Source organism: Pyxicephalus adspersus, chromosome 2, assembly GCF_032062135.1.
Source record: "Pyxicephalus adspersus chromosome 2, UCB_Pads_2.0, whole genome shotgun sequence".
Taxonomy (NCBI): Eukaryota; Metazoa; Chordata; class Amphibia; order Anura; family Pyxicephalidae; genus Pyxicephalus; species Pyxicephalus adspersus.
This window is the reverse complement of record NC_092859.1, coordinates 124,476,242-124,491,926: the sequence shown is the minus strand read 5'-3', so window position 1 is coordinate 124,491,926 and position 15,685 is coordinate 124,476,242. Positions and strand designations below refer to the sequence as shown.

Here is a 15,685-nt window from a genome sequence, read left to right as displayed (position 1 = left end):
GTAATGAAACAGAGCTTATGCTCTTAATAAAAAGTGAGGAATGCAGAGACAGAGTAATGATGTCCTTCCTTGGCAAACATATCTAAGTGTAAGAATAAACCAAAGTTATTTTTAGCCAAATCACAGCTTCTGTGGCCACATGAGGGTTTTACAGTAGGAATTTTTTTTCATTAAAAACTGCAGGGTGAAATGTAGGGTTACTGGGCCCTATAGTCAAAACTTTCCCTTTCTTTAACCTACCACCATCCACTGTGCCATGAGCAAAAAAAAAATCAGGTAGTAGTATACAGTCAAGAAAAAAATGTAAAGAATTGTAGTGCCATGCATAACTAATATAGGCTAACAAAGATTTACCTACAAATATCAAAAGGCTTGGTCAGGTTAATGGAAAAAAAACAAGCAAACAATATGGTGTACATTTTAAAACTGTGTGCTGCCCCCTCTAGTCCCGCTGCCCTGGGCATTTGCCAATGAGTTCTTTATCGTAGGTACAGCCCTGCTTAGAGCCAAAAAGATGGCTCTCAAGAGGAGCAAAACGTTTTAGCTGGGCTTGTGTTTTGCAGTGATAGCAATGCTGTATTAAGGTAGGGTTCAATTGGCAGATGCTGATATTGATATTTCATTACACAGAACACTTAGCACTGCTTATCTGCATTTAGGAATATAAATCAAGGAGTTATTAGGGGAGTTAAAACATCAAAACTTTTCTGCATATATGTTTGAAGTGTGACAGCAAAGGTTAGCAAACCAGACCTCTTTTTACACTAGTGAGCACCAAGCAACCTCATGATAAGACAAGACCAAGGAAGCTAAAACAATATATAGAAGTTCAGGGAACATTTACTGTATACAGGGATTTGTATGGTATGCAGATAACCCCGGTACCATGTGATAAGTATGGTATTTCAGAAATGGAAGAAACCATGCTATACATACCACTGTGTCAAGTAACCCTCTGGAGACACTCCAGACTGAGTAGTCGACACACGCAATAGGCTATTTTCCCACGTTCACTCCACATTCACAAGTAAAGCACAAACAAACGGCCAAGTTGTAAATACAGAACATTCAAAGTTGGCTAAAAAAAAATGTGACATTCATTAACACCAAGAATAGGCAAAGAAAAGCATCATTAAAACTGAACTTCTTTTATAATGGGGGCAGACTGGAAATAAATATTTTCATAGTTGTAAATAAATTTGATGTCATGGATTGAAATGAAAACATTTCCTTTGCAGGGTTACTATTAAAAGGTTTTAAAAAATCCCCATGGGTTTCATTTCTCCACGCTGTAATCACTTCACAAGTAGAGAATGCCTTCTAGTTATTCCAGAATCCAGCATGAATTATTAGAGCCCCGGTTTGTCATGGTTTCATAAAAAGTTCTGGCTTAAAAAGAAGGAAAGTACTTTCATGTATACAGTTCTGCTTATGTAACAGGTGATATTTATGTGTATTTAGTATTACTAGACACAACCTAGGATGTCTTTATATGTATTATACATGATCTGACCTACTCAGTAAAGCTGCACAAACTAAAATGGAATGATGACAATGCCACAATATAATAAAGCATTGGATTACCATTTTCTGTAGTCATACCTGTGAAGGATGAAATCTCATTGGTCTATATGGATTACTGAACTTTATACTGTGCTCTTAAATAGCTTACACAGTTTCTAAGGATATGTACACACGTCAGATTATTCCCACCCAATACGAATGCTCATGCTCTCGGGCAAGGATCTGGCAAGGGCAAGGATGTACAGGGGTCACCTGACATTCATGAATCTGTCTTGGGAGATGGAGAATGACCTCTGTACAAAATCATTGGGGAAGAGCACAGCAGAGTGCTACTTGCTCATTTTTCCCTCTTCATAGAACAGAACAGTGCTGTGTGTACAATGCTCATTCGTTCATCTGTCACTTTTTGTCACTGGAAATGATCATGAAAGATTGTTTCATGTTGTTCTTTGCCCATACTTAGCATGTACTTATATCTAATTTGCTCTTTTTCCATCAAATTACTTCCAGATTTTAAAGAGTTTATGACACTTTCATTGCCTCCCTAAAATACAGCACTTGGCACCTAGTCACATGACAAGTCAGAGAAGTAGGAGAAGAATCTTGCTCCATACAGTAAAGTGCACCTATAACTGCTCAAAGGTCCAGATCTATAAGTAAAGAAACTCTTACACTTTATCCTCAATGACTGATGGATACTGACTATAGAATTCAATTGTTTCTGTAGTTTAACAGTTAGAACCAGGTGATTTACCAGAAATCTTGCTTATCTTGCACTGGACTTGAACATGGTAAGAGGACAATGTAGTACATTAAAATAGAGCAAAATTAAGAATCAGAAAAAAGGAGCAACTGGGCTTGTGGATTAGCTGGGTGCACAAAAGAGACATTGTAGAGAAATAAAGGTGGGGACTTACACTTTAATGTCAGTTTAATATAAATGTGATTCAAATGATAGTTGAAGTTTTGGAATATACATTGTGTTATGTGACAGTAACAAGTTGACCCATCTGTCAGCTGCATAACAATATCATGGGGACAGTTTTTACGGCTCTGTGATGCAATGGTTTGAATTAAAATAGTTAACCAATTTTTTAATCCATAAAAAAAAAAAAATATGTATCTTTTCCTTCCTTGAACAAAAAAAGATTTGGTAGCCTTTATCAATATTATAGCTTTGTTTAGGTTCTAAAATAATAAACAGATGTTTTTAGTTCATTGTCCAATAATTGTCCAATCCTGAATCTCAGGATTGTCTTTTCTTCCAACTCTTAGGTTAAAATTAGGTAAGTCAGAAAAATGAGCATTCTAAGCCACTGTTAGTTTTTCATAATGTGGCGCCAAACAGCTAAAATATCTAGTCACACAGCAGAATTTTTTTGTAAAATAAGTGTTTGCTGAAATCACTAAATACAACCAGCTTCTCTACACCACTTCTGTACTATGAAAAGTCATAATGTTTTAGTGGGAATTGACATTCTTGTAAAGTCAGTGTTTGTGTTCACTCCCTTTACTGCGCCATGATGACTGACAGCAACTCACACAGAGCAGAATCAGGAATGCTAATGAATCATGAGAGCATTTTCTGAAATTTGCATTATTCCTGCTAGTTATAACATGCTGGATGCAGACATATTCATACACAGATCCTATTTATTATTTCCCCATGTGTGCTTTACTATTACAGACACAGATCCAATGTTTCCAAGTTGTTGCTTTTTTGTTTTGTTTTTTTACTTTGCTGGGAGTGCCGATGCAAATACCATAACAATCTTCACTTGGTCTGTTTTTCTAACAGTGTGTTTGATGGGAAGTGAAATAAGGCCAATTTAGGCTTGATTTAATACAATGTAATATGAAGGGAAACATTGAACCTCAATGGAGTCTAAGTCCCATACTGTCCACTAGATTAACAGTGATTCTCAATAAACCCAAAATATTCAATGACTACACATCAATACCTTGGACCTGTAAAAGGCACAGATGGATTTACGCGCGAGCAGAAGTACTGGTATTTCTTTTGAAGGTCAGAACAGATTAGGTTATAAAAATCAGAGACAGAAGACATCACTGAAGAAAGTACTGCTAAGCGTACTACATTGAGGTATGAAAACAAATATAATGATAAAAAAAATAATGTAGTTTTTCAAAATTAGTGATTCATTTTCTGGACTACCATGTGTGACTCTTATGATACCAGCGCCAAGTATTACCTCTACTTTGTGGCTATCCAAACTTCCTGGTTTTGTTTGGAGCACTGCTGCCACAGCCAATTAGGAGGCAGCACCTGATTGGTTAGGGTACTTAAAGGCCTAGCGGTGCACCAGTGGTGTTCAAGCCATGCGCCGCTATGCTAGTGCTGAACATTGGGGTTCCTGTGACCTCAAGTGTCTCCTGTACACTGGAGTGATCTCTGTGAAGCCTAATACTTTCTGTGGTCTTGAGTACCCTGGTGTTTCCTTTAACCACAAAAGCCTTGTGTTATCCCTATGATTTTGTTTGTTCCTGTCCCTTTACCTTACTACCTTTACCTACTGCTTCACCAATGAGGCACTCCTGCCCATTTCTGACTACATCTGTTCTCTGATCATCCTAATCTTTGGTCTGTCCATGACATCGAGAATATTTATCATCCTGGCACCTTGCTTTTCAGCTACCTGCTCTAGTTTGCTTGGGTGTGTCAGAGGGCTTTCCATCCTTGTAGGGTGGTTAGGTGAACACTGCCGTCTTCTTAGACCCTGCACTTTGGCCAAATTATTCTTAAATCGGAACTTTTATTAAAAAAACAATGACACCTTTACTGACAGTGCCCTCGATCCTTCTGCAATCTGATCCTTCTGAGTCTTTTTACGTTACCCATTCTCCCACTGTGCAGGTGCACATTAGGTGAACTTTCCTCCTTAAAATGTTAAAAAAAGTGCCAGTCTTTCTGTGCATGCCTGAGATTGGGCATGAGCAGAAGGAGCAGCCAAAATTCTCCTGGGATAAATGAATATGGATGTATCCAAGCAGACTCTGGGCTTCTTATTCAGTCTTTACTGCAACAGTATTATTATTATTATTATTATTATTATTAATAAACAGGATTTATATAGCGCCAACATATTACGCAGCGCTGTACATTAAAAAGGGGATAAATGGAAGGGGAAACTGAAAAGCGACCCTTCATATAATGTAAAAATGTCATGATAGGCCACCAAATTCCTCAGATTGCCTGGTATTTCAAACTTTAAAATTCCCCTAAAACTCCATTTCATGGTTAGATTAGATGGCAAGAAAAAGATTGCTGGCGTTTCTTTTAAGAGAAAGGGGGTTGTACTTTTACATTTAATATATTAGAACTTTCACCTATGGTGGTATAAATGCAAACAGTGTTGCACATCAAAGGCATAATAAATCATGTGATAGTCAAGACATACCTTGGAATTCATGATCTGTGCCAATAAGAGCTCCCTCTCCCAGTACATACAGAAAGGAAGAAGTCAAGTATCTGCAATAAAGTTTGTTAAAATTCTTGCATTGTATAAACAGTAAATGCCTTCAAATGCTAAAAATGAACACAACCTACAAAAGAGAATTTATTTTATTCTAAACAAATGCTTCAGAAAAGCTCATTGCACTGAAAAGTGATGTTCCAAGTGACAAATTGGCCCTAGTAGTGTAACAATGTTCCCCTCCCACATACATAGTGGTGGAAGACATTTAAGGATCATGGCTTGTTTGTGGTATACGTGTATACAAACCTGCTTGTAATAAACAGGTCAAAGTCCCAAGTACCGAACCCAGTTCAACACACAGTGGTCTTCAATACTGTCAACAATAGGGAGGTAGAAAATTGAGGACATAAAAAGAGAAATAAGCAGATCTACATAGGAACCATCAATATTATAGTTTCCAGAATATTGATTGGTGGCTATTTTTGCTCAGATATCTTCTGCAAGCACTGTTTCATATACGAGTTCTTATCGCGAACCTCAATCACAGCATCTCTGACCATTTCAATGAAAATTTGGGGCCACAACTTTTGTAGAGATTCATTTTTTAAATTAATGTCAGTTGCTTCATTCACAAGATCTTCTACAAACGTGCGACAGAAGGCTTTCTTCTCTGCAGTTTCCTGAAAGGGAAAGGTTGAAATAATATAAGTGACATAACTTAATTAAAGACAATATTGAAGCCAATGAGTCTTCAAAATAGCCAGGAAACTGGTAACAATGTTACTAGTTAGCAATGTATACATTATTGATTGTTGGGGGAAGATGTGCCTATAAGACAAGTAGAAAGAACAATGGATGCCAGACTACACTTCCCAGCATCCTTACATTGCAGCGGAAACTTTGGGCCTGATTTATCAAAGCTCTCCAAGACTGAGGATAGACTATCATGGGAGAACCTGGGTGATCCAGCAAACCTGGAATGGATCTGTTCCAGGATTGAAAACACTAATCAAATAATATAAAATGCTTTTAGAAATCCATTCTAGGTTTGCTGGATCACCCAGGTTAGTTTATCTTCTTCAGTCTTGGACAGCTTTAGTAAATCAGGCCCAATGTGTATACACAAGGCGGGAAAAAACTTGTGGCCACAGAAAGTAGGTGGCAAGCAATTGTTTGATATCAGTGTGGTAACAGAAAACTAAAAGGCACAAGTCAGGGATGTGCAGATAGTTGCACAACTACACAACAGGGTTTTAAATGTTAAAAGTTAAATTTTAATGATACTTAAATTTTCACTCATTAAAGTGGACCTTAATTTAAAGTTTTTACTTTACATAAAAGGGTAGACAATCCCTTTTAATGCAACTCCCTTTTTAAAAAAAAAAAAAAAAAAAAAAAAAGGGTGAAGCACCTCCTCTTTCGTAGAGCATCCTGGGATACCTATGCCACACATCCTGGCTGCATCAGGAAGGCTCCTGGCTGCTCCTTCTGCGCATGAGAAGGGGCAGAAGGGGCATTTTCATACACTGAGGGGAAAGGGATGCAAATCTCATGCATGCACAGTTGAGATCAGCACTCCTTTTTTTCCCCCTTTACATCAGGCTACGTCACCCGATCTGCGCAGTGCCAAGGTGGCATGGCGTACCCAGAAGAAGGAAAAAGAAGACCAAAGATGGCAGTGCCTGACGTTTCCTCCGTGCCGGGAAGAAGGAGAATTCCAAGACAGCGTGGGACCCGGTCAAGGAAAGGTCCAGCGCGATCGAGGAATCTGCGGAATTAAAGGTAAGTGAGATTTTTTTTTTTTTTTTTCTGTTTAGTTCTGCTTTAACATGATTGCTTTAGGAATTTACCTGGCTTGATTATGGATTTAGTTGTGCTTTAAAACATTAAACTTAAGGAAAACATATCACCATTTTTAAACTAAGTGTAACTTTAATATGTGTCACTTTAATATTAGTACAAATAAAACACATTTCAATATTACCTGGAATATTTTTCCACTAAACATTTCTCAAATTTACCAACCTGATAATGGTAAATTATTTTTTTATTGTATCAAAAGCCATTAAATAGTGAAGAAAAGTCAATGGAGGATTTGTTTTCTTCCTGCCTAAAAGCATTAGATCATAGCTTGGATCATCTACTGTGAGCGTGAGAATTAAGACAAAAAATACACAAAACCCTTTCCAGCAAGTTATTAGGAAAAAATAGTTTTTTTTTTCCTTTCACAAATAAACTCAACCGGGGATCCTCATTAAAGGGCTTTTTGTGGCAAATCATATTTACTTTGCTGTTTTATTGCTGATATGAAACAGGACTTAGCAGATTTTTACAAGTCCTTGAAATCAACTGTGCAGCCAAGTGTGATATACTTTAGAAAAGAAAAAAAAAAGAAGACGTGGACCTAGGCAGAGAATGAGGATTTGCTGATGTGGTCAAATTCCTTAAACTCAAAATTAGTTGTACTTTGAACAATTGAAAGACCATTAAGAAGGGTGAAGAAGAAAGAGTAGGGCTATTAAAAGAAGAAGTAAACCTAAACAGAATAACATTTACTTTGCTAAATCACTGTGTATCATATGTAATTGGAATTTGTTTCTTGTAATTAAATAAGTTTTCCTTTTTTATTCTTTATTGTATTTCAGTGCTAAAAACTTCAGTAGTCTGCTTGCATCCATGTTCTGTCTATATACCATAGATTAGAATACCATTGTCACCAAGTATCTAATAAGCAGGATCACCAGGGGCTCTCTTTATAAAACAGGGATTTTGACAACCCCTCAAACATTCCCTCTTAGGAATTAATTACTGCCATTGAAACGCATGGACTTGGAAGATTCCTACAGGGGAATGTTTGAGGTAATGTCGGATTCCCTGTTTTATAAATAGGCTCCCAGGTGTTGTGGTAGTGACAAATCATTTTGAAATTAGATAAATATATTACAATTATTATGAGATTTTAATATTTTTGTTTATACAACCCCTGGCAAAATCATGGAATCGCATCTCTTGGAGGATGTGCACGCAGCTTAATTACTTTGTTGCAAAATACACATAACATACATGCAGCAAAACTACCATATTTGAACAGTTGAACATTGTGTTATGTGGTACCTAATTAATTTAAAGAAATTAATGGCGGACCCCTTCCCGGGGCCATTGCACTGCTCAAACATCCCGTGTCGACCATGCTGTTTTCTGAAGATACAATGGTGCTCTGGTGGTTGTCCTGGAGTCCGTTGGGTCTTTCTCCCCTCTGGGAGTGTTTGTGTACTCGCCAGACATGATTGTTCCCTATGTGCTTTTGTTAAAGGCTCGACTTGGTTTTGTGTTTTTGTTATTGTGGGTTTTTTTTTATTATTGTTTAAGTGTTTCCCCACTTTCCTGTTCTCCTGTATGTACGTACCTAGGAGCTCATGGCCAATTCTCCTCCCTGTTTGCCTGGGCTATGTGGGGGTCTAAGCAGAGATCAGTTGATAATATATTCTGATGGCTACTAAAATATTATCACTCAATGTGCGTGGCTTAAACTCCAATACTACGAATTTAAACGCCATTCGGAGGATATTATATTCCTGCAGGAGACGCATTTTGATAGCTCGGGCACCTTTAACTTTGCATCCAAATTTTACCCGGGTGCTCATGCAGCCAACTCTCCATCTAAAAAAAGAGCAGGGGTTGCTATTTTGATTGAATTCTTTTCAATTTTCTCCTACTCGCTCAATTGTGGACCCGGAGGGCAGATTTCTTATTTTACATGGCAAACTGCAAGGTGTCCCTTTAACTTTGTGTAATATATATGCACCCAATCAAGGACAAGCCAGGTTTCTTGCTCCACCTCCTATAGTGTTGCAACACGCTAAATTATTTAGACAATTGGTTAGACGTCACCAGCTTTAAGATAGCTGGAGAATTCAACAACCCATAAGTAGACAGGTTACTTTTTACTCTCCCCCTCATCAAACACATACCCGCATGGATTATATATTTATTAACTTGCCACTGTTGAGGAACAGTGTTTCTGCTGCTATTCATCCCATTTCCTGGTCAGACCATGCCCCAATCAACTTGGAGGTTCTTTTCGCCCCTGGCAGAACTAGACTCTGCCATTGGAGATAGAACGATTTTCTCCTCAAGAATGAGGACACTAAAATGTCCCTTACTACAGGTCTACAACACTACTTTGAGGAAAATAAAGGCTCTGTAACGCACACCTCCACCCTCTGGGAGGCCCATAAGGCGGTTATCCGGGGTCATTGTGTGGCCTTGAGTTCTCACCTTAAAAAGAACTCCAATCTGCAGTGTGTATTGACGAAACAGGCACTCCGGATTGCGGCGGTAAAACTAACTAGCAATCCATCCTTGGGCCTCCTGCGTAGGGTGGCCTCCCTCCGCTCTAAACTGAGGGCGTTGGAGCTTCGGAAGGTCAGCTGGATGATGCAGCGAACTAGACAGCTTTACTAATATAAAGGTAACAAGGCAGATACGCTCTTGGCACGCAAGTTGAGGGACGCACAAATTAATTCCTCTCCCATGGTGATCAAGGATGAACAGGGAATACTAAGGTATGAGCCGTCCCAAATAGCCTACAGGTTTGAGCAATAATGCAATAATATACCCAGTTATATTGTACGGTGCACCAGACACAAGGCTCCATGAGCCCAACTTTGCAATCCAGTTTAGACTCCTACTTGGCTGAGTTGACTTTCCCCACAATACAAGCTGGCACTTGGAGCACCTTCATAAACCCATCACTGAGGAGGAAATATCACAGGTCATCTCTCACCTCCCTTCGCATAAAGCACCTGGCCCAGACGGTTTACTGTATTTATATTAAAAAAACAAATCTACTCCCCTATTTGGGGGATTTGTTCAATGACTTTCTACAAGGTAAACCTATTCCACCTAATATGTCATATTCCTATATAACTGTGATTCCCAAACCGCGTAAAGATCCGATGGATTGTGCTAATTATAGACCTATAGCACTGTTGAACTCGGATCTTAAAATATACTCTAAGATTTTGGCAAATAGGCTTTCCAAACCATTTCTTATACATGGGGACCAAATGGGCTTCATACCATACCACCATGCAAGCGATAACACTCGGAGAGTGATTAATGTTATTGATATCCTCAACAAACACAAAACTCCTTCCCTAGTACTCTTTTGACCGGCTTAGTTGGCCATTTATGTTCTCTACCCTTACCAAAATGGGATTTTCCGGACCTTTTGTTAGAGCAATACGTTCCCTCTACAGTTGCCCTGCGGCCTCTGTTAAGTTGCCTCATGCCTCCTCTAAACTATTCCCTATTAAGAACGGGACGCGACAAGGCTGTCCCATATCTCCTTTACTTTTTGCTCTTAGCATTTAGCCCCTTGCAGAGAGAATCAGATCCAATCCTAATATTCAAGGTGTTACAGTGAAAGATTCCTCCTACAAAATTTCGTTATATGCAGGTGATGTACTTTTTACATTGACACAACCTACCACCACCCTCCCAAATTTGTGGTCTGAACCTAATGCCTTTCGTACGGTCTCGGGTTATAAGGTAAACTCCTCGAAGTCCGAGGCTCTACGTTTATATATACCGCCTGCGCAACTCTCAGCGTTAAAAAATAGCTATCCTTTTATATGGCAGGAGCACTCTTTAAACTATTTCGGCACTCAAAACCCAGCTGTATACACTTATCTGTACACTTGTAACTTCCCCCCATTGTTGCAGGAACTAAATTATTATTTGAATAAATAGAAGGGACACTCATTGTCGCTCTTGGGGCGAATTGCGTCAGTAAAGATGATGCTATTACCCAAGCTCCTATATTTGTTTGAAACCCTACCAGTTGGGATTCCTCTCCTGACCCTGAGAAAGTTAAAGGCTAGCATTTTGAACTTTATCTGGGCTCATAAACGTCACAGACTCTCCAAATCAGTGGTTTGTACACCTCAAGAACTTGGAGGTCTGGGGGCTCCAGACCTGGTTAAGTACTATGTGGCGACACACCTTCGTTACTTGCCTTCCTGGACTGTGTTAGTTTCCCCCAGTATATGTCGGAAGTTGGAGGAAGCTTGGATTTCCCCACTCCATCCCAATGTGATGCTTTGGAGCTCCTCCTGGTTAATACCCGAGAGGGATTTGCTGTCCCCAATGGCTTTTATGAGGAATATATGGAGAACATACAAATCTGAAAATGGTCTCTCCTCTCGGGGCTCTGTGCTTACATCCATTATACAAACCCCTTTGATACCTGACAGTTTAGCTAGAAATATGTGGCAGCCATGGAAAGACCGAGGGCTTTTTCATCTCTGAAATATATTACACCCGGTGGAAAAAAGACTGCTTTCTTTTTCCGGAATTGCAGGAAAAATTTGATCTCCCTCAAACCACCTTTTTTGCCTATCTACAGATTAGACATTATGTCCAATCACTCCAATCTGTGCCCAGATTTACTGAATAACTCCCTTTGAGAGAATTTGTATTGGAGGTCCGTACTCCAAGGGCCTATTTCCTCTATTTATCGCCTTCTTCATGAGTCAGCAAGGGAGGTGTCTGGTAAATTTGCATACATGTGTACTTGGGAGGATATTTTGGGCTATACCCTGGAGAGGGATACGTGGTCCAAGCTTTGAGAAGCAGCAAACAAAAGCTCAATATGTACGCTTTATAAAGAAAATCTTTATAAGATTTTGTTCCGATGGCATCACATGCCAGCTGTGTTGCACCGATTGTTTCCAGATGTAGATCCTGCCTGTTAGCCCTGTGGGTCACAACATGGGACTCTGGAACACATTTTTTGGTCTTGTCCCCTTATTCAGGGCTACTGGGGGAAAGTCAATGAGCTAATTGGGGAGGGACTCAACAACGATTTCCCCTTGACCTGCTCCACCACCTTTTGGGATTGCCCCTTACGGCTCTCCCTAAACCCACCTGTAAGTTCATCACACATATTCTGGTAGCTGCTCGCACTTGAAATTCCACCAAATGGAAATCCAGACTGGCCCCCTCTTTCGAGGATTTATACGCTCGCATCCAGGATATACGCCTGATGGAGTACCTTACTGCTCTCCTTTGGAACAGGGTTGCAAAATTTGAACAGGTGTGGGAACTCTGGGACGCCTACTATACCAGTCTACAGGTTTAATATGTCACTGTTCCTGTGTATCAGCGAGCGCCCCACCTACCCTTGTTTGTCTTCCCCACTCCTTTCCCCTCCCCCCCATCTACCTACTTATTATGTTTATGACCTTTTAATTTTTTTTTCTTCTTTTCTATTGTTTATGTATCTTTACCATTTATTGGGTTTAAAAGAATGGTACTGCACTGCCGCTATATTACTGTTACCTATACAAGAGATTTATCAGATGTACCTATCATCCTGTATGCTATGTTTATGATATGTTTCTATACATATGTCCGGTTCTTTTGTTTTAAGGCTCCTTTTTTTCTTTTTTCTCCTCATCTCTGTACATAAAAAATTCAATAAAAACTTTTCAATAAAAATTTAAAACAGTTAAAAAAAAAAAAAAAAAATTAATGGCACGTTTAAGCTAAATAGGGAAAAATATTGAGACAAACCAAATACATTGCACCTAACACTTTTTTCGCACCTACTCTAGCTTTAACAGGTTTTTTTTTTTGAGCCATGAACTTCACTAATGAAAAATATTCTTTTTTAGCCAGGTTCCAATTTTGATATATGGCAGTTGACAGATCAGCTTTGCAGAATAGAGCCTTTCTTTTTTTTTAATTTCCACTATAAATTTTTTTATTGGAAAGAGATCCAGACTTGCTGGCCATTTCACTGAACTGATATGATATCCCTAAAGAAAAGTTTTAAAATTCTTTCTCTGTTGCAAGTTGGATTATCATTCCAAAAGCTGACCATCATTACTAAACTTACTTTCGATTAATGGCATGAGAAAAGTGTCCAGAATTCCAATGAACACATGTATTTACTGTCATCTACCGTGATCCTTTAGCCACCATGCAAGCCCATATTATCAATGAGTCAGGAAATGTGCTTGTTTTCTTCAGGCAGTCACCTGTTTTTCATTGGAACACCACCAAACAAATGTCCTAGCATCATCATCTTGGCTAATGTATATTTGCTATTTATCACTGTGTATTACTTTCATTTATTCATCCATAGTCCACGACTGCTTCTCCTTAGCCCACTGTAACCTTGTTTTCTTTTGTTTGGGTGTTAATGGTTCACTTTTTGCTTCCCTGTATACATGTAAATCCAATTTTCTTTTGCTAACTTCTTACAGTTCAGTCACACACATCAGGCTCTATTTATAAATTGTTCACCCTAGGTCCAGTGGTTGCTGACCTTTTGTACCTCATGGATCACAAAATTTACGGACTTCGGACCGTGCATGCCTGTGTGTTACTCAAAGGGCTTGAAGGAACGTCCCCCAGAGTGACGTCATGATGCCAAAACATGCTCATGCCCATTCTCCCATTGCAGGCACAGACCAGAAACAAAACACGCCAACCTCCGAGCCTGCGATACATACAGAAGATATGGTCTGTGGTACTGGCCAGTGTGTCCCCTAGCAAGGGAAATCGAAGGAAGGGATCAAATTTTTTTTGTTCAGCTGTTAAATAAAGTAGTTTTGTATCATATTTGTGATTTTTGCAACAGAGTAACACAGCTTAATAAACATCCTCTAAGGCTTGATCTACACGGATGTTTTTAAAAACGCATGTAAACGTTCCTAAAGGCAAGCTTTAAAAAGCTGGAAACCGTCTATACCGCATTTACGTTTCAAGTGCTTATAAGCGCGGAAAACGTCCCATTGAAATCATTTGAAGCGTTTACCCGCCTCTTTGGGCAATAACCCCCGATTTTAATTTTTATAGATAACGCTCATAAATGTGCCTCAAGGAAGCGTCCTGGTGTAGATTAGCCTATTGGAATGCATGGGAATTTCAAACATGAGCTTTTAAAGCCTCAGGTTAAACGCTGGGGAAAACGTCCGTGTAGACTAAGCCTAGGAGTTGAGATTACATAATTTTTGCCATGCACTGTATACACTTTATAGACCTGTTATCAATCTAAGTGTATATCTGTCAGTTTTATTAGGCTTATTTCAAGAGCCTTTGATTCTTGGTCATATGATCTAAACCCAGCAACAGGTCATCTGACAGAAGTAAATTTCTGACATCAAGGTTGTTAGTCATGGTAAAGAGCACGGTTGGCTTAGTAGTTAGCACCCTGGCCTTTGCAGTGTTAGGTTACAGGTCCATATCCTGGCCAGGACACCATCTGCAAGGAGTTTGTATGTTCCTCCATGTTCAAATGGGTTACCTTCCCCATCCCCAAAAACATGCAGCTTTGGTAATAAGCTTTCCCTTGTGCTTAGACTGTGTTAATGACATATCACTATGCTGGAGATAGATTGTGAGCCCCTTTGGGGGACAATTCGTGATATGATAATGGATTTTGTAAAGCACTGCATAGTATGTTGGCGCTATATAAATACTGGCTAATAGTAAAAATAATTTTGACATTGTGTTATAATGTGCTGTACCATAGCTGCATCAAACATGGGAGATAAGCACACTATTATTTTAGCTCACCAGCATTTATGTTTGGAGAAAAATGACTGCAGTGAATTTCGCAGTCAGGAAGTCAAGGGAGTGTAAAATCTTTCCTCAATGAAGAATAATTTTGATGGCATTATACATTGTTTAGGTTTGGTTATTCAGAAAAACCTGTTTAAACATGGATACGAGATTGATATGTACATGTACCTTTTATTATTATTACACTGTATCAAGTTCTTTATGACATAATACAAACAAATACACCAAGCCCATAAGCACTCAGTTATTTGAATATAATTTAACTATGTAACCCCCTAGCCTCTATTCATTTCTTAAAACAATATTCCTAAAAACAAAGAATAGATAGTATACCAGATAACCCAGGCCCCCCCCCCCCGGTACAAAAGGAAGCGGCTGACTTTTGAATGAGGTGACCTTACTTTAACCCAGAGGTCCCCAACCCCCAGTCTTGACAGGTTGGCCCTGAGAGCACGGAGACCAGCGGTGGTGCTGCATGGGAGGGGGGCACAGGCTAGAGCCACGGACCATGTTTCCCGTATGAATCGCAGGCTCAGGCTGATTCAGGCCCGAGATAGGAGAGGTGGTGGGTTTTGGCATTATGACGTCCCTTAAACTTTTGATGTCACTCCGGGGGAAGTTTTTTCCCCTTTGAGTGACACAGGACTCCGGGACGTGCATGCACATTGAGCTTTTAAGATGAGATAGGAATGTATCATGTTAAATGTAAGACAATTTATTGGATGTCACATTTGTAAATTGTAGTTTTTAATTGATATAGCTCCTTAGATTTTATTGTGAAAAACTGATGGTTTATATTGCAGTTTATTTCATAATTTTGTTTGGGATTATTCATGCCTACAAAGCTCCCTATCTTTCATTCCTTGTATTTTTACTAAAAACATTTTATAAAATAAGGATTTATAATATGTAAGCCATACATTTAGATAAAATGTTAAAGTAGGACACAACACATTTACATGTATCATGTTACATGCTTAAACCTGTACCTTCATGCTGATGACACAGGTTAAAATGAAAGTTATATGTTCTCCAGAAGATGTGATGTAAATCAAAGCATTATGTACTTTTAGAGGGTTAAACTTTTTGAAGCCAAAACCTTTACAGACCTGTTTTTTTTATAAAGATGT

At 39.0% G+C, this 15,685-nt stretch overlaps 1 protein-coding gene across 2 annotated transcripts in view; it reads right to left on the bottom strand.

Annotated features, from left to right (window-relative positions):
* Positions 1–5,091: 5,091 nt before the first annotated feature.
* The window catches only part of LRRC49 (leucine rich repeat containing 49), an 84,643-nt gene continuing 74,049 nt past the window's right edge, over positions 5,092–15,685 (bottom strand). For both annotated transcript variants that reach the window (XM_072402301.1, XM_072402302.1), the window contains one exon: positions 5,092–5,641. In XM_072402301.1, the coding sequence (XP_072258402.1) occupies positions 5,438–5,641 (204 nt within the window). In that variant the 3' untranslated portion in view covers positions 5,092–5,437. The remainder of the gene's footprint in view (positions 5,642–15,685) is intronic.